The 20,467-nt window shown below is 38.9% G+C and overlaps 1 protein-coding gene across 3 annotated transcripts in view; it reads right to left on the minus strand.

Annotated features, from left to right (window-relative positions):
• The window catches only part of TBC1D14 (TBC1 domain family member 14), a 73,394-nt gene that overhangs the window by 38,052 nt on the left and 14,875 nt on the right, over positions 1-20,467 (minus strand). For all 3 annotated transcript variants that reach the window (XM_064449087.1, XM_064449086.1, XM_064449088.1), the window contains exon 3: positions 12,822-12,942. In XM_064449087.1, coding sequence (XP_064305157.1) covers positions 12,822-12,942 — 121 coding nt within the window. The remainder of the gene's footprint in view (positions 1-12,821; positions 12,943-20,467) is intronic.

A 20,467-nucleotide genomic window follows, 5' to 3' on the forward strand; every position in this document is an offset into this window, starting at 1 on the left:
AGCAGGACTGTTTCTTTCAGCAGCTTAATTGAAACCACGAGACCATGAAACTTGTGATGCTCTTCATATTGGGAAACTAAGGTCTGATTCTTGATGTGGCACCAGGCCATAAAAAAGTAATTTTAATGAAGGGTCTGACATAATACAGTAATCAAAGATTAACTTAAGGAGACTGACACCTCAGGTAAAGATCAACTTCTGAGAATATCCTTCAAAGCTTAACAGAAAGAGAATACAAACTGCTGAGCTCAGATATTAAACTTCCAAACAACTCCTTAAGGGATATATAAAAGGGCTTTTTATATAACTCCAAAACCAGTACAGAACTATTCTGAAACGCAATTAGTTTATTAGTTACTGATCTAACAACCTGAGAAGTCAGAGTTGCATGCTCAACCCGCACAGTTTGCCAAAGCAATCTGGCAAGCCCTGCAATTAATTAATGATCCAAGAACCGTCAGCTCTACTTGCTTTACCCATCTATATATAAATTTAATCCACTTACATTATAGAAAGGATACAAGAGCAGAAGATAGCAATGTGATGACACAACTGATTGAAATAACATTACATGCTTGGAGTTTTATCTTCCACCAGATATCCTTCTCATCTTCAGTACCATAGTATTCTCCTGTTCCATACTTAACAAATTAGGAATGCTTATGCAATTTAAGGGTAAGAGACTATGGCCAGTTCACATGAGGAGAACCTCACGCTACCTGTTTTTAGGCATCATTTCAAGTACTCTGAAATTTCCCCCTTTTACCCTGAAAAGTATTTATTTTTCTCTTCTGATTAAAGGTGATACGGAACTTGGGCTTGCAACTTTGGTCCCATGCAATCAAACTGAAGTTAAATGAATAAAATAATGCACATATTTACCAAAAGGTTAACAGTAAAGAGAGAACTAGAAGCCACATACTCTGCTTTGCAGCCCTGTGCTCCAGCCACTGGATTATTTTAACAATTTTTACATATACGTATTTTTAGAGCATCATATTTTGAGCAGTGGAGGCATCAAATTAAGGAACATTTAAAACCTAAGCCTAGATAAGGCCAAATTAGGTCTCCTAAGAAAGGGTAACAGTTTGCTGATTTGGAGTCTGTCACATCTCACCATGCAACACGCTACACATCAGATGGCTCTCACCCTCAGGGGTCACATTTCATTAGTGCTGTATGTAAGTAATCTAAGTGCTTTTTGGTTCATAGAGTGACAAGCTTTATTTAAAAAAAAAAAGGTGAAGGAACCTAAAATAGTTGCCTGTATTTTAAGTACTCTGCGACAAAGCATACCTATGAACCATGTTGCTCAAGAGCAGCTCTTGATTGTCTTTAAATCCCATTAAGTGTGGGATCCTTAATCAGATGATACAGCATATTGTTTGTTACAAGTGACTCCAATATGAGTCACAGTAACAACAAAACCACTCTACTACTTAGAACACTGAAAAGGATGTAATTTAATCTGCATATACAAACATGTGCAGTTTCCCTATATGCTGATACTATCTGACACACTGCAGTATCAAACAAGTGGAAACATTGACAAGAAAGGCCTCCAGCAGGGCAAGCATCTGATAAATGCTTGAACAAGAGAACACAAGCTAAATGGTTATTTTACACCCCCCCCTTTTTTTTTTTTAATTAACATCTGCCAGAACCAAATACTACCAACACCTGCTTTCTGTATACCCGTTAAATGTCACTTCCAGGGACCGGGATTATCCTGAATATGGACTTCATGTAAAAATATAATTTTACATAAACTTTATGTCCACTCACTGATCTCTCCACCTCAGTTTTCTGCATAGCCTCAGCACCATACCCTTCCAAATAATCCCTCAGCAACTTTGTCTTCCGGCATTTCCTATCAGTGCTGACATTGCAGAAGAAAACTTATCTTTTCGATCTAGTCTCAGATAACATGCTCTTCAGCCAGACTGAAGAGAGTGTCAGAACTGTCCCTCTCATTCTGAGCAGGACACGGAAGTAAAAGGACTCTCCATGCCACGTCAGCTTCATGCTAACACCATTCTGAAACGACCAAAGCACCAGGTTAACCCTGGGATATAGGAAAGGAGCTACAGGAACACAGCATTTTACCTTGCAAATACTCAAATCAGTTGCAGATATGACCTCAAACACTTGCAATCTTCAAGACAGCGTACAAGACACCCAGGAATGCCACCTACTTTACAATGCACAACAAACGTATTATGCTGTTGCGATACCCATCACCGCAGCACATGGGTACCATTTCTGTTTGCAAATAGCTCCCTGTGTAGGTAAGTATGTGCAGGCTTGTCTCTAGCTACATGACTTTAGTGCGTACACCAAACTAGTGTGAGAAAAGGTACTTTACTTGATACTTTTAACCATATCCCACTCCCCTCACCCTTTTCAAATCCATCCACTAATTCCTATTCTGCTTCCCCATCAAAATTTGTGCATCTCTAAGGTTCTCTGACCTTTAGAGGTCTGATACTTGTCTGCCCTTAGAAATCACAGAAAAGCAAGGCAGTGTCTATTGCATTAAAGCCTCTTTGACTGGTTTTCTTCATCCATGTTTGCCTCTCTGACCCCTGAAGTTACCTTTGAAGCAGTTACTGATGCCAATCTCTTAGGTACCTAATAAAAGCTTCTTTTATACCCATACTGGTGTTGTGCTTCATATCATCTCTCATCATCTGTCTGGACTGGTGGACTCTTGTGCATTCGGTATTTAATTTTACAAAAAACCTGTATCAACGTGTCAATTTTCCAGAATATATTCTTAAGGTTCAGTCTTGAGGAGAAGAGATTATAGCTTTTTTAAGCTATGCACAAACCTAAATAAAATATATGAAGGCAGGCAACATACCTTCAAAACCTAGCTCAAAGCGATAACTATTTCCAGGCTTTAATATTCATGAAACTGTTTCCACTGAACTTTATCATGCTAAAGAGACAATTTAGTAATACAGCAAAAGAAAATTTTTGTGTGGAAATTACTAGCAGGCACAAAGAGTGTGTAATAAAATCACATCAAAAAATGAGAACAAGTGTCCTCTGAGAGAGGGAGAATGAGAACATAAAAATTGAAGAAATATTTTCCCTGTCTTTCTTCCGAAAGACACTTAAGGAAGAAGTACCAGTCTGTTGTTTTTTTTTTTTAATCCTTACATCCAGATCCTCAGGGTTTCCAATAACACACAGAGTAGCTCCAATAATTTTGCAGAGCCAAAGAGCATCAGCTTTGTTGTTCCTAGTGAGCATGATAAGAGTTAGCCTTTCAAAACCTTCACCTCCCTCCTGTTCTTTAATTTTAGATGAACTTTGAGATGTATAAACTGGAAGAGAGACAAAGAAAACCTTTGGGTCAGGTTTCTTGGGAGCTTGTTATTTTTATGTTAAACAGAAGCATGCTGAAGCCTAGCAAAGCTTTCTCAAATTCATTTTACATTTTAGCAATGCAAGTTCTAGTCTCCTGTTAGGATAGGTCATTCTACCACAAATATTTAGAGGCTAACACACCTGCCTTCAAGGACTTGTCTCCAGCTTTGCTTCACAGGAATGTTTTGCTAAGAGTTTGTGCATTGCCACGTTCAAACATACGTGCCAGTATTTCCAGGCTTGCTCTATACAGACTTCTATTTCCATTCCAAAACCCACAAGGGGAAAAAGAATCCAAAAGCCTCCTGTGTGTTATCAGCATGCATCATGGAAGGTTATTACGTGCAAAAAACATACTGGCTGTACAAAGATATAGGTGTTTTAAGCATCTATTAAGCACTATCAGACACACAAATGCCAGATGCAGATTGGATCCTCATTGAGCAACAAATGAGAATGAACTTCCACCAGTGTATCAGGTCTTCTGAAAAGCTGTCTTCCCTGGCCTTGAAATTTTTGGGTAGGAAGAGTTGTTTACTTCATCCTCAGAAGACAAGCATTTTTTCCATGAATTTTTGCCTTCCTGCATTTAAAAATAACCTTGTGCCATGTGAATTCATATTCCACCTAATGCTAACCATCAACTGAGGCTACAAAGTAACTGATTCAATTAAGACTGACAAACTTTATGATCTCACTGGACAGCTTTAAACTTACTGCATTTCCCCCAAGACATACCACTGGCACTGAAACAGACCCTTCAGCAGAGATTAGCAGCTGACATTTTAACTGCAGTAAGAACTAAAAAAGCTTATACTTCTATCTATTTAGTATCTTTCTTCCAGAAAGGACATACCTATCCTTAAAAACTGCCTGTTACACTTACTTAGGATCCCTCCAGCTTCCAGGGCTTTTCACCAAGACAATTTATGAGAAGTCCTAGAGAGTGATAAAACTAAAATAAAAGCTTTAAAACTGGAGGGGGGGGGGGGGGGGGGAGAGGGAAAACCCTCTCAACTCCCTTTCAAAAAATACTTTGTAGCTTGTCATAACTGTTAAAACTGATATTCAAGCCTATTATCATCTATTCACCTAATGTTTGTGACATATTCTGTGCTTTCACATGTTCATAAGATAAGGGAAGAAGTTCCAAGAGCATCAAAAGCAGCACTTTGACAGCTAGACTCTGCTAGATTATGATACCTGGGTGGGTCCTGTTACATTCTTTTATTATTAAAATACTCAGGAACAATCCTCCTGCCGTAGTATTAAATTACCCTTTCATTTACTGTGGATGGAAGCTACTACTCTTGCTTCATCTGTTTAAATATGATAGTAGATTTGTTTGCGGCAGGTAATTTTCAAGTCAGGACAAGGGCAACCCACTTTTTGTAGAGCAATACAGCCTACTGGAATTGCTGAATAATCCATTTAGTACAGTTCTTGTTGGAAAAAAATTTTAGGACTTCATAAGTGACAAAATAGGTTTCCTTTCTTATTTTTATTTGCTTCCACAAAAATTGGATGGCCATTACATATGATTACAATAAAATAAAAATATTTTTAGTTGGATCAGAAGGAAAGACATGAAATTGCAGTGCTTTAAGGCAACTTGCAAGTTTTGGGTTATAATCCTTAGTGGGAAAATTAGATTTACACCTTTATTTCTAGAGATTGAAACAAGAATAAGCAGAGGTTAGTTTCAGACTAACCACAGTAACTGTGCCTTCTTACACTGCAGTTATACTTTTGGTTCTTTGTTCTTAAAAAAAGGATCTCAGGCACACCATGACAGGTTTAAATCCTGCCTTTCTGAAGGCTGACAAGTAGAAATGAACCCAGAGGAGGAGAACACAGGAAGTGACTCATTTACACCCTCGGACTTCTACTGCGGAACAGACAAAAGCGCGCTAGACAGCTCATGGCCTACCAGGCTTTAAAGTGTGAATGAAGCCTACGTGCAAACACTCACCCCACCATTAACAGCTATAGCCACTAGTCACAATGATTTATCCAGTGATCTACCCAAAGACAAACTCAGTATGAGCAGAAAACAATGCTTTATACAAAATTGTAGATCTAGCTCCTGCCAGAATCGGTAGCCAGCTTGCACCAATCACTTCCTCTTCAGAAGGCCCTGAATCGTCCATCTGAATTCAGCTAACGCATGGCTAAGACAAACACTTAGAAGTGCTCAGTATTTTTAGACAACTGCTGCCCATCAGCAGAGGGTAAGGGGAAGCAGAACAGATGGTAGCAGCTAGCCATGCTCCACAGCTTCCATCCGGAGTGCTCTTGCACATGGAGCTGCATGAGAACCTCCATACATCAGCAGCCGGGGGACTTTTCTCTGGGTTGGCTTTTTTTGGTTTTGTGGGTTTTGTTTTGGTTTTTTCCTGGATAAAAGACACTGCTCTCAACAGGAGCTCTTATCACTGTCTGCCTAAAGCAGGGGTTGTAGTACTTTCTTTCAGCATTTCTTGCTGGGTGTTGTTGCTCTTGCAACTCTTTTCCACCCAATAGGTCCAAGCCAAAAAGCAGGCTCTGAGTAAAGTAATTTTATTAACCAACTAGGATTAAAACTTTTAAAAAAGAAAAGGCAAAAATAAAGTGAAGATCGACTTGAATCATAACTGAATCAAATCAACTTAGAAAGGTTTTTCTTACAAGCTTAACTATCCACCCCATAAAAAAGCATCACTATGAGCCATGCAATGCTGGTTTGAGAGTTCATTTACTCTTTATCATATGCTGCAGAGTAAGCCTCTTAAGTACAATTGATTTTAATTGACTGGAATGTTGATCCCACATATAGTCATGATCTAATTATTACAGAAAAACATAACCGGTAAATGATGCTGATTTATTTCCTGTTAGTGCACTACTCCTAAAAGAAAGCCTGTTGTGTCTCCAGCTGAAGACAGCCCAGTTGGGAAATTTTATCATTGGTACCAGAGAAGTATGACACTTTTCAATCTCGCTCCTTCCTTGAAAGAAACAAATACAGGAGTGTTTGTTTTTTTTTTTTTTTAATCAAATCAGTTTGGTAGGAGGGTGTGGGAACATGCTGCTGGCAGCTTGTATGACAGAAGCAATATTGTATTCATGTCATTACCAAGACTGAACAATCTGACTTAAATGACTTCACTGTAATGGCAAGTGCAGAAAAGCAAGGTGAACTGAAAAGCCAGCTATAAGCTCTTACACTGCCACTCCACCTACTGCACTCCTGCAATCTGCTCCTCCTGGGGCCTCGCAGAGACAAACTTGTTATCCACAGCTGCACACAAACCCCTGTAGTTTTCCACTGCATCTGAGGTGGACAGATTGTTTTCACCACTGGTGGCTTCATGGCTGGAATCCAACTCCCCAGCAATTCATTTATTTGAATCCTTATCTCTACGGGGAAAAAAGAAAAAAGAAGTCTCCCCCGCCCACCCACAAGAGCACACTGGCTTTCAGAACAGAAATCCTTGTAAGTTTGGGAAGATGACAATCCCTAGGTTAAAAATCACAGCTACTTTCTGTTACTAAGGAACTGCCATTAGAAATTTTAAATATTCTGATATGGAATGTCAGCAAATGAGACTGTAAAATATTTAGACCTGAATTTATGAGTAAAGATTGTTACTGAAAGGCCTCACGAGTTATATGTGCTGAATTTTAGTGGCTTTGAAACTCAGAGAAAATTAAGACATTCCATTGAGCTCTTACTGGAATTCATATACTTAAAGTTAAATTGAACAGTCTCCATAGGGTCACAGCACATTTAGAAGGGAAAAAAAATTACACATTGATTACAAAATAGATTTTAATATTACAGGAAAAAAAGAAGAGACAAACTATAGAAAAACATAATTTTATGTTATTTATGTTATTTATATTTCCTTTGGGGAAGACAGCTCTAACATGGTATTAGGATATAGCTAAAATCTGACTGTCCTCTATACACATTGGCTTCTTAATACACAAGATCTTGACTGGCCAGTTGCAAACAAGTTCTGTGAAGGCTGACGACATGAGAGAAGACAACCAAATCATATGCTGAGAACCATGTTATCTTTTTGTGAATTTTGAAAGGAATTTCTTTTTCAGGAGCATTCACTAACAAAACCACTGGGAAGGAAAAAAAAGTTGCAAACATATGATATTTACATCTGCTGTCCTTGCCACTCCTCAAGAGTTCCTGAAGGAAGCAGTGGCTGCAAAGCCTAGCTCAGCTCTACAGTCTATTGGAAGGGAAGAGCATTTAAATTTGGTTATTACTTCCAGTGAAGTACTGTCATCTGACTTATAGAGCATTTTCACACATCAATTATAAAAGCAACTGGCATAACCAGTTCTGCTCAAGCAGGATTCCTAAAGATAATTGATACAAAAAATTAATCATGCAAACCCCTGTTGTAAATGTACTTCCAGCTTCTCAGATGAGATTACTTGTTCTGACAGCTTTTAAGCTTTTATACAGTTAACTGTATAAAACTGTATAAAAACTCTAAAAAAACCTCTTGGTGACAATGCAAAGCAATCCAACCTTAGCCTATGCCAACACTGATTCTTTATCAAGAGAGAAGTACTCGTGTATACTGTCAGCAGTAAAAGTAGGCCAAGCACCAACTTAGCTGGAGTGACTTTAATTCCCACATTGTTAAAATAGACTATAATGCTATGTCTTGCGTATACTAGTTGAGCAAGTGAGTGCTGTTAGTAGTTTTTATAGGACTTGAGAAAAGGCTTACGTGCTCAAAAACCTGTCTGACCGTTCTTTTGGTCAGAAGTCAGTCAGAAAAAAAAAATGTTACTGCTTCTTACAAATTGTGTCTGGCCTCAGTTGTATACGTACAGCTATCTTCAGCTGTGGTTATACACTCAACTTATGAATGGCAACTGAAGTTTGATGGTCTGGAGTTTTCATCACTTATTTATTAAGTAGCAGGCCAGAAGGAAGTAAGAACTGGTATTTCTAAGAACAATCTTTAGCCACTTCACAGTTCAACTACTTCCTCCCACCCCTTCACCCTTTACATAAACACACACACCTTTCAATTGCATTCCTTCCTGCAAATTTATTTCAATCCCAGACAAGATTATTATGGGGAAAGTATCAATACAATGTGAATATGAATGTATTTAAAGATTACTCCCTTCGTGTAAGTTTGAAAAATGGGTACACAGTCATCCCTATCTTTCAGAAGACTATGTTTGCAGTTAACTTTGTTCATCTCATTCTGGGGGAAAAAAAAAAGGTATCAAAAGATGGAACCATGAATATACCAATGAACTCACTATAGGAGCCTACAGCCAAATTAATGGGAGAGTCACAGGGCTCTAATTAGTAACCTGGCGCAAAGGATTTCTTTGATGCCTGTCCAGAAGCAAAAGAGGCTGAGTTGAGAAAGGATTTCTTAGTGGCTCAGACACCTTAGTTCCTGTGCACAAAGAGCTTCATACCAAGCAGGTACGATCAGATGGATTTCTCTAGGTATGTAAAACTTGAGGACAGCTAGAAACAGAAATTGTAGCTACTACTACAGTCAGACTATTTTGTGGTATCTTAGATTATCCAAAGGACTTTCAATAGTCTAAGCAAGGTACATGCAACTTGAATTCCACACACACACCCCCGCCCCAAGATGTGAAACAGTAATCAAGTAAAAATCACAATGAAGAATTTATCAACTTTCCTCTAAGTTGCCTTTCAGAATTAACTTAGACCAAGATTTCGCTAATAGAAACACTACTCAAGAGCATCTGTAGTCAGTCAGATTGAGTCTTCTACAATCTATGGGCTAATGAGTATTTTACCACACAGAAAATAACATCACTGTGAACAGACAATTTGCAGGAAGACCTGGACTCCATGGTATGAACATATTTGGGTTTTTTTTCCTTGAAAAGAATCATTAAGTCAAGCCTGAGGAGCCAGAGAATGGAAAGGCTCTTGCTCAATAAACAATCCCTGTTTCGAGTACCAGCACCAACAGAGGCAGGAACTCGAATAGAAGGGACAGGGTCAAGCTCAGGAGGAAGTTACAGTCTACATCTCCACCCTTTCCCAAACTTGAAGCATCTCAAGTAACATTCTCAGAAGCCTGTCAGTTTTCTGCCACCAGCAAACAGGCACAAAACCCTTCAACAGGGCACAGAGTATCTCTTCGGAACAAATCTAGATGAATACCCAAGAGGCAGAGTGATGAAAAGTTAAGTTACAAGGGTACACCAACGCACTGTTCCTTTGTTCATCATGTCATAGCACAAAACATTAGAAATAAGTCTGCCAGTGCACTGAATCCCACGAATATAATATAATCCTGCACATACAGAAGACGGAAGGAATAAAGTGTACTATGGGAAGGAAGCAATACCCGTGATAACCATGGTCAGTAGCACATGAGCAATTTCTCATCAAGTTTACACATGCCCAGTTGTGTAATATAATCAGAAATTCACAGCATGGTGTGACAGGTGTCTGCTGCTACAAATCACTATGTTAGCTCAAGAGATCAACCGACAGCAGGGTTCAAAACCCTGCTGATTTCCCAGGATGTCAGAAAAAACTTGCTGTGCCCTTTCTCCCTCCAGTTTGTTTTTTTGAAGTGTAAATTACACACAATACTATGTTAAAAAAAAAAAAAATGTAGATTTTGAATTAGTCCCTTCTGTCTAGGTGACATTTTTCTCTCGGGCTGTGTGCTCTACGCACTTCACTCAATATGTAGAGCTGACAGCATTCAATTAACAATTACAGTGTTACCCTCATTGTTCAGGACCTTGCAGCTCCCCGCACAGTCCTCAAGACCCAGTTCCCATACTGACAAGTTCATGTCAGAGTGTCCCACAATGTTTTCCACATCTCTCTGGATGAGACAGTGTGGTAGTCAAGTCACTTAACACTGGTGATCAAGATACAGAGTGTTGAGCACCAAAACAGTGACCAACTTTGCATCCCCAAACGATTGGCTTCTCAGGGCTCCTAGTGCTTATAGTGGTTTTCATGTAAGTGTAACTCCCATTGCAGTGCGCTTTAAGGGAGGCCCTAGCACTTCTGGGAAGGAAAATAAATTTAAAAAAAAAAAATTAAGCCCAATTTCACATAAAGCATACATAAAGTGCAGACAATGAACAGCCACTTACAAAAGAAATATTTTAGGCACCTCATTTCACGTCCCACGGGAAAAAGTGCAGACACTGAAACAATTTACTAGGACACTAACCATCTGCCTTGACCACGGCCATCTTCTTCCCCAGCTCCCACATTTCATTGCACATCTCCAAATTCTTCAATACATGAAGTCATGATGTCACCTTTCCACTTGCACACATTGAAGTTCTTGGCACAAGTCAAAGAGCTAAAAGCATGCCTCTAAATGGGCAAATAACTCTGCAACACAAGTGCTACTTTGCCATTGTCAAAGCAACCTGCAAGGGGTAACCTAAATTGGGATGTGCTTTTGGGTGCTGGTGAGGCTGGATTAGTTATTTACAGCACTACCCATGTCTCTGAAATTCTACATGTCAAAAATAACTTCAGGAAAGCACTAACTAAATCAGGAATGATTAGTTATTGTTATCCAAGAGGCACTGGAGACAACTGTTTCAGACTTGCAATCTTGCCAGAAACTCACTAATGGTTGGGTACCATACCACATAATTCTTTAATAGCTACTATTTTCTAACAAATTTAATACAATCACTCAAATTTGTAATGTTCTAGGAACACTGAATAATCACGATGTAAGATAGTTTGGATCTAAAGGAAAATATTCATAGTACCAGCAACCACCACAAACGTATTAGTAAATTATTTACCAAAGATAAATACTTATCAAAGAACAGATGTCTACAATAAAACACACTGCTAAGCATCCCGAGTACCACAATCACCTCTTCAATTGGGTCATCAAGAATCTTTGGTGAACACTCTGGAACTGTTAACTGCATCAAGATAAGCTGTAGGTAAAGCCTGAACAGCTGATGATAGTGACAACTTCAAAAGCTGCTTGAGCTTCACTTAAATTAACAGCCTAGCTACAGCTAAGAACAGTCACACAAGACACCTGGATTTCCAGAGCACTTTACCCAAAATCAAGCTCCACAGTCCTTCAAATCAGCATTCTCATTTCACACACAGCAGACAGTTTCAAAGTTCTAACTACATGGTCTCCCTCCATACAAACCTTCCCAGTCCCACAGTGGTTTGAGCAAGGAAGCGAGAACCAAATGAAATATAACAAAAGCCCCAAACATATAAAATGCCTATACGCAATCCAAAAATCCCAGATCATGTGAGGCAGATTAAAAGAGGATCCCTTCTTCTCACTGAAAGAGCAGCTCATCAACTAGAGACCACATAGTTGGGTTTCACAAGATCTTCCCCCATTGGGAAGGCAGGTTATTTGATTGACTAGCAACATGCTTGGGTTCACCTGCAGAACCAGCTCCCTGAAATGTTATGTTTTCAACAACGTTACAATGTTATAGCTTGAGATGTGATATGCAAAGGAGAGAGTTTTTTCACTCTCTTATGACACACTAAGGAAGGCCTGAAAAGATTTTTTAATTTTTTTTTTTTTTTTTTTTTTTTTACAACCCCTTCCCCCTCAACTCTGTCCCCAAAAACAACCGTTAGCAGTTTGACAAATCATGATCTAACTACTGGCAAATACAAGTAGCACACACACACATAAACAATGTCAAAGCCGCAATGAAGACAGGGAGAAACCGAAGTTCTTTGGTGTTTCTGATGCTTTTCAAGTTTTTCTCTATTCAGGGAACCACTTCAATAAACAACTGTAATTCACACTCCCTTCTGAACTATACTGCCCAAGGAAAAAAAAAAATCAATTTTATTCCATTTACTTATCCTGAACTATGTTATATTGTTCCAAAATTTTAAGTCAGTAACCAAAATTTCATCAAGGCCCACACATGGAAAATTTCAACTCCAAATAGCAAATACTTTAGAAAACAAGGAATGGGTGAAACCAGCAGTCCAACACAAAATTCTGGCATGCTACCACATTCACTTTGTCTTGAATTTATGTATTTTTAATTACTATTTAAGCACAAATAAGTCAAGGCCCAGCAGAACACAGTTTTCCTTCAAAAAGCATGATAAAGAAAAAGATTTTCAAAATACCAGCTAAGTTTGGTTATAAAAAACAAATATGCATTCATATACTCTGAATCTCCATACGAAATGCTTTAAACCAGTGGTATGTGTTTTCATGGAGCACTCAATGTAATGACCATGTAGAACTCGTTCTTTTGAATGGCACTGTTATAATGGAAATAATAAAAACAAAAATTCCAGTGAAGAACCTTCTCTGATACCGTCCAAGAAACTGTACACAACTCAAAACAGGCCGCAGAGTCATACATACAGATCATAAACTTAACTGGCTTCTACATTCACCACTAATGCTAACACAGAATTAAACAAATACCTTTTGTATTTTCTTTGGATCTTTCTGTGAGTTTTCTCTGAGAGGTACTTTTCCAAACAACTTCCATCCCATATCGTTTTGTTTTTCAAATCTTGCACTTTGCTTTCTGGTAAACAAATTCCTACAAAAAAACCACAAAGTTTGATTAAAAAAAGGGTTGATAGATTATAATAAACAGAAGGATAGACAATTTGCTAAGCTTATGTATCCCAATCACATATTCCAACTCTTCCTATGGCTGTGCTGGCAGGCACTGTTTCTCATCCTCAGGAGGTACATTATGCAGTTCTATCACCACATCAGGCAATGGGCTTGGTTAAATAAGAATTTTTAGTAGGTAAAAAGAGTTCATTTGTAACTTTCTAAAAGTGCCCTAACCTAAAAGGTCTTAGCCCCCCTCTAGATCATTCAGCCTTGTTCTTTTAAAGTAAGACTAAGATACTAAATCTTTTGCTGCATAAACATTCTCCACCTGCCTGGTACAACACGCTAGTACCAAAAAAAAAAAAAAAAAAAAAATCACAAAAAAGTTGCAGACATAGTAGCCTTTTACTGTATTTGATCTGCTTTCGTAAAAGATTATTCTTGCTGAATAACCTTAAAAGCAGCTATCAAAACACATTAATTCTGAAGTCTCTGAAATGTCTCAAATTAAACACTGTAGTAACAGTCATAGAGCTAGACATAAAGCCACTGAAAATGAAATTATTTTTATTGACTTTGCTAGTTTTTAATCATAAAGTGATATGCCAGGCTTGTGTCTTCTCACCACAACTATGTTTTTCCAAAACTGGACAGACGGTACAGACCAGTCTTCATGCTTTTGGTAGCACTCAGCTCCTCCAAGAGCACAACAGATATTCTATACGCACAGCATGTCTGGATTATTGAAGTAACAGATTTTCTTTTTTCCTACTGTCTAGTTAGTTCAGCAAATATTCAAATACGTCCAGGTTAGCTCAGTTATTTACATACCTTGGTGTAGGTTTTTCTGGGAACTTGACTATAGGCTTTCACTCCCTCATTTAAAAGAAAAAAGAAGCCAGAAGTTCCACTGAGACTAAAATGCTTTTGCTACTTCAATCAGCAGGCAGCTATAGCACCTTCATACCACAAATACTTCCAGCCTGGCATTACCGCTTTTCCTTACCATTACTACCTTAATGCCCAGGTGGCTGACCCACCAAATACGGACTATTTTTTATTCATAAAGTGTGGCAGTTTGGGAAATAAAATAATACTGAGCTTCATGTTCTAAAAGGGCTGAATACACATCTGCACTAGGAACAACCTGGACACTAAAAAGTTGTTTTTCCTGGCCACTTCAGATCAGCTAACACGAACAGTATCATAAATACACCAACAGAGATAGTATCACTTGGAATACAGGAGAAATGTTTAATACGAGAAAAACAGTCGAGGCACAAACGTTAGAGTGTGCTGGAATGTATTATAAGGTTAATAGGGTGCGCTGCCTTCCTTAAATATGCATATATTTACACAAATGATCACATGCTTCTAAATCACAAGGGTACAGTTACCTTGAAACCCAAACCAGGAACAGATTATCATATTAAAAGATAAGAACAAAATGTTTAGGTACAGAAATTACACAAGTCAATAATATCAAAGCTAAACAGTAACTGTAATTCTACAAACCCCTTTCAGCTTTCCCCTACTCCACCTCACACAAAATAAAAAATAGTATAAAGATGGAGCAGAAACAACTGTAGGGAAAATACCAAAGAACAACAGCATGGAAAACCTCGAAACACATTTCCATGTTTTCCCTCCTTCCACTTTTTTCAAAGCATAAGGTTATAATTCTACAGGTAAACTACTGGATGAAAGATTTACTTTGTCTCTATAACTAGTATACTCTATGTCAGTGTTGTGAAGCTCTCCTGTAGCTCATCATTACAGCTGTAACACTACTTAGAGACTGATAAGCTAACTAGAGCATTAATCAACAAGTTTGACTACTCTCCTACCAGTACAACTGCTAGTGCTGTGAAAGAGAGACCATCATAAAAACAACTTGCAAGAAATGTATCTCAGTTTAATTTGCTTTCTTTTTACTGGCAATTCCTTCACCTTGGCAATATAAAGAATCACAGAATGGTAGGGGTTGGCAGGGACCTCTGGAGATCATCTCATCCAACCCCCCTGCTTGAGCAGGCACACCCAGAGCAGGGGGCACAGGAACGCGTCCAGGCGGGGTTTGAATGTCTCCAGGGAAGGGACTCCACAGCCTCCCTGGGCAGCCTGTGCCACTGCTCTGGCACCCGCACAGGAAAGAAGTTTTTTCTCATGTTTAAGTGGAACTTCCTGTGTTCCAACTTGTGCCCATTGCCCCTTGGCCTGTCACTGGGCACTAATGGAAAGAGCCTAGTCCCATCGTCCTGACACCCACCCTTTAGATATTTATAGGTATTGACGAAATTCCCCCTCAGTCTTCTCTTCTCCAGGCTGAACAAACCCAGGTCTCTCAGCCTTTCCTCATAAGAGAGAAGCTCCACTCCCCGATCATCTTGGTAGCTCTCTGCTGGACTTGCTCAAGCAGTTCCACGTCCTTCTTGAACTGGGGGGGCCTAAAACTGGACACAGTACTCCAAATGAGGCAGAGTGGAGGGGAAGGATAACCTCTCTCGACCTGCTGGCCACACTCCTTTTAATGCACCCCAGAAAGAATCCATTCTGTTTCAGCATTTAGTACCCTGAAGGGCTTCTGCATATAATTACCTTCTTACCCCTGCCCAAGTTACATATATATTATGAAGACAGCCTGAGATGATGGTTTTATAGGATCATTTGAGACAGCTACAGGGGAAAAGAAATGTAAAGAGAGACAGACATGCAGTTATTTTTTATATATATCTTTAGTTAATTTAACATGGAAAAATAGCAAGCAAGTTCTAAAATGTATCTAAGAATAAGACGGAAAGCATGACAGGAATAACACCATCACTGCAGGTAAATACAATACACAATGCAAGACAGGCTGGCTGTTATTGCAAAAGGATTTCTTTCAGGTTGTTACTACTTCAGAAGCAAGTAAACGAAACTCCAGACTACATTCTGTCTTCAGAGAAAACAAGAACTTCTAGCATTAGGGACACCTGAAAGAGCCTCACAAGGAGGTACACCTGTGTGACAGTTCTGTGCACATTCAAATCCTCTCTTTTGCAAGTAAAAGGCTTTCACCACAGTTCATTGGCACTGCAATAATATGAAAGTTAAAGGACTAACAGGCAATTTTCTCTCCCTATCTACCCCCATTAGAGGTTACTAGCACAGTTATATTCAAGCAACAATCCCCACAATCTCCTCCGAGGCATAGTAAGAGCAGCAGGTTTTTATCTTCAGAGCAAAATACAGATTAATTGTAATAATAAAGTATAATAGCTCTCTGCTGCAAATGCATGTGTAAGATGAACTAAACCTGAGAAGCTGATCTCACATACTTGCTTTCAATTCAATTCTGCAATCCTAACTATCTGTCTTCCCTTTACAGGGAGCATCATAATAAGTAATCTGTTCTACAGCTTATCTAGCAGATGGCACAACACTTGCTCAGCTCACTCTTCTCTGTCCATGTGATTTCCACTGTATGTTCTAGGGCACCAGGCAGCTCGTCCTCCCTCTGTACTATGTCAGGGATTTCCAGTTCACCTTTTTTTTTAATTTAAAGTATATATTGAACTGAAAGCACCAGGCACAGTCAATATACAATTCCCATTCTCTACCGAGCAACTTACTCTCCTTTTCCTCTTTTTTCCCTGCTCTGTCTCTTCTGCCTAAGTCCTGGTGTTTTGCTGGTGTCCACACTCTTTACACACTCCAAAAAGTCTCAAAGCTCCCAAATGGCATAACATTATCAGAAGCCACAAACTGGCACAACCAAATGTAGAACTACAAACTACAACCTGTTCTTGCATTGACTGAGGAAACCCAACATTGCTAAACCCTGATATGCTCCAGACAGCAACATGCCAAAGGTAAAGCACATGGCATTTGGGCTGGCATGAAAGGAGCAGAAGAGCTCCCTTTGCACCTCATTTTAGAAAACCTAAGGGAAAAAAAAAAAAGAAACTACAGAATGTTTTCTTGTCCAATTTCTGCAGAGCTTTCCAATAAATCAGGACAATACCACAGGGTCCTGATAAAGCCACTACTAGAGACTTCTGGACTGAAAGCAGACCCTTAAAATATTCAAATCCCTTAGAAGGAAGCAATGGTTCCTGCCATATATATATATATCAGAGCAAATAATTCATAGCAAAAGCTTTCATTTTTCTGCTGCCACACCACAAAAAGGAATTCCTTTTATCCCATGCTTACTTGGCACCCCAGGATTTTAAGAAAAAGCTGTAAGCAGTCTCACTTCTGACCAAATATAATTCACAAAAAGAATTCCACTCTAAAGGTAACTTAAGGAGATCTAACCTAATGGAAAATGCAGGTTAACAAGGAGCAAAAATTATCTATTTGAAAAAGACAAACAGATCTTCACACCAAAGACGAGCTCAGAAATCATAGGGTAAAAGATCTCAAAGTTTAATCACAAGTGTTTTAAGATACAAAAATTAATTTGAGATCTTGAATATGAAAAGGGTTGACATACCTCGAAAGAAAATATCACATGCTGATCATTATCTCAGTCTCGCTGTCCTCTTCACAACCATTAGGGCACATCAGGCTGATTTACAACAGGGATATTAACAGGAATATCTGACATGATACATCATGTCTGCAGTATCATTAGTGTGGAGCCATTACAGTGTCATGGGTTACATTTGCATTCCTATTGAACATGTTAACTATTTTACACTAAGTGTCTGCAGCTGCTTATTTTAGGAAAATCAAGCACAGAAGTTAAATTGAGATCACATTTCAAACAGAAAATTACTTTTGCACAGTCCCCTAAAAACAATATTTGGGACCAAACAGCTGTTTAACCTTGTGATTTTAATTGAGCTGTGGAGAGGAATTACTTGCCTGAAGAGAGTTCTAACTCCAGTGTTAGTGTTCACTTACATACGAATAGCATCCTGTGATACAGGAGAGATATCTTTTGCTCTGAACATACCCATACTGCACCATTACTATACACTGATCTGCCCAACTGCCTTTTTTGCGGGGAAGAGAGGAAGTTAATGCCAACAGATTAAGTTCAGCAGTGTCAGGAAAACCTTATTTTTTTAATAAAACTTAAAAACCACTTCATTTTGGTTCTGTAAGTACTGCTAAGATTATGGTAATTACTGAATAGTTGCCATATATATACACTGCACATTCATATATTGCCAGTATTTATGTAGCCTTGTGTGCCGTCATGGGCAGGCTGAAGCCTCAATCAAATTAAAAAAATAAAAAAATATTAGAACTACATCAGTAACAAGTAATCAAGCCAAACCTAGCCATATAGCATCTATTGCAGCTTTTTCAAGCTTATGCTTTTAAACAAAGTCCCGCATCACCACAGTAGCAGAAAGGTTATCTACTTCAGCCCAATTCTCTTTCTAAAAAGACAGGAAGTCTGTACCACAACTGCCAGCAACTAGTGCCGCATGACGGCTCCACGAGCGTTCAGCTATTCACTTCTTCCACATTTCAGCTGCGGTTTGTCCCAAGGAAGGTTAGGCACTTAAGTGAAGTCCCCTCTCAAAAGGCCATCCCTTCCCTCCCCACTCCACCTCCCACTTCAGTATACCAACCTACCCACTACAAGGAGCAGAGGCAGGGCTGCCATGGCTATTTAGTCCAGATCTTAAAAGTCAGCTGTAAACCTCTTCCCTGAAAAGCCTCAAAGGCTTCTCTAGCCAGGCGGGCTCAATACTGCGCCCCTTGAGACACCTCTGAAGTTTGGTACCACCAGAGTCAGGGACCTGCTTCTCTGGCATACACCACAGTAGCTGTCAGAGGGTGAGGCGGACACACAAACACCCACTGACACCTGTTGCTGCGCGCACACACATCCTACACCTGGACTTCCAGGCAATGCACAGTATTTTTTCCTACCAGAACTCCCAAGATACACCAGTTGCCTGAAATAAAAGGGTACAGGAGCTTAGGACTTTGGAGTTGTCATCATTAGAGTATTTGGGTTCTCCAGAAAATCAGAAATTGATGAGTTTTAACTATTTTGATGTTACTATTTTGACATAGATCCTTAGACAAAGTTCCAAAGATCAAACTACTGGCATGCAGCATGGAATGATAGTTGTGAGCAAAACACAAGTGAGACGGCATACATTGCTCTGTGGTAGACTACTTTAACACTGACCTAGCATAGGGATTATATTTACAAATAAATGGGTTCCTTACTCTTTAAAAAAAAAAAAAAAAGACAGTTGCTGTGAAGAAACAAGCATGAGAATTAACTAGAAAAAGATCCAACTCATGCACAGCCTGCATTTTTCCAAAACTAATTTGCAATTGCACGTACATTTTCGTTATGAGTGTTAAAAACACATACAACATTTCCTGTTCTCAAGATGCATGCTCGCATTCAAATTTTAATTAGTCTTTCAATTAATAAGGTTATTTTCAGAAGACAAAACAGTTAGAATAGTCATGCAAATTAACACCTGGAAAGACTTACCAGTCTCATGAGTAGAGCAGATGAAAAATAAGGGCAGTAGAGAAAGTTCAAAAGGTTGAGATTTGGTAGAACAAAACTATCTTGAAAAACAATTTCAAATGAGTATCAGAGTCACATGTATTCTTATGAGGCAGGAAAGAAACAGAGGCAAGCCAAAGTTCATTTTAGCTGCTTCCAGAGGAAGATTCTGAAATTTCCTGATAACTCTAAATGACAGGAGGAGAGAGCACTAAGGTCTTGAGCCCCTCAGCCTATGCAAGGCAGTCATGCTGGAGCGTATACGAACTTTATCTAAAAAGTTTGACAGCAAGCAAATATTAATCGTAAGAACTAGGTAAACCCATGTCAAGAACATAAGCACAATATAAGAAATGCCTCCACAGACATTATTCTTCAAAGCACCCAGAAACCTACGATGAAACAGGACATTTCAAGTAATGTACAGCACCTACTAAGCAAAAAATATATTAAGAGAAATTTAATTAAATATTTGCTGCACTGTGAGCAAAAGTGTTCAGCCACCTTACCTGGCATGGTACAAATTCAGTTAACATTATCTAGGAAACATTCTCACACTATTATGGAATCTAGGCAAAAGGTATACCAACATTGCTTTCTTCTCATCCTTCAACCTTTTGTATTCCATAATAACCTTCACAACTTACTCTCAGTAAACAGAAGAATGATTCTTGCCTCTAGGTGTTACAAATTTGCACTCTGGCCACTTAAACAATTTCCAGAGTCACAGAAAATAAATCCTGAAAAATCAGCAACGTATTCTGTCACAGCAGTTTTGGTTATCTGTTTAGAAGAGGAACAACATACATAGATCATGACGACTAGGGAACTGATGGACTTGAGAAGAAATTCGTGTCGGAAGACGTACCAAAATCTCCTGAAGAGCCCTAAATCTACAGTCTTCACAGGTGGAAGCCAACAGCTGGTACCCATGACCAGACAACACTGGTTTCTACAAAAAATTTACTAAATGCAGTGATTACAGTTCTTGTATTCCCTCCCCCCAGTCAATCTACTCTTTTCT

Source organism: Phalacrocorax carbo, chromosome 4 (genome assembly GCF_963921805.1).
Source record: "Phalacrocorax carbo chromosome 4, bPhaCar2.1, whole genome shotgun sequence".
In the NCBI taxonomy this organism is placed as follows: Eukaryota; Metazoa; Chordata; class Aves; order Suliformes; family Phalacrocoracidae; genus Phalacrocorax; species Phalacrocorax carbo.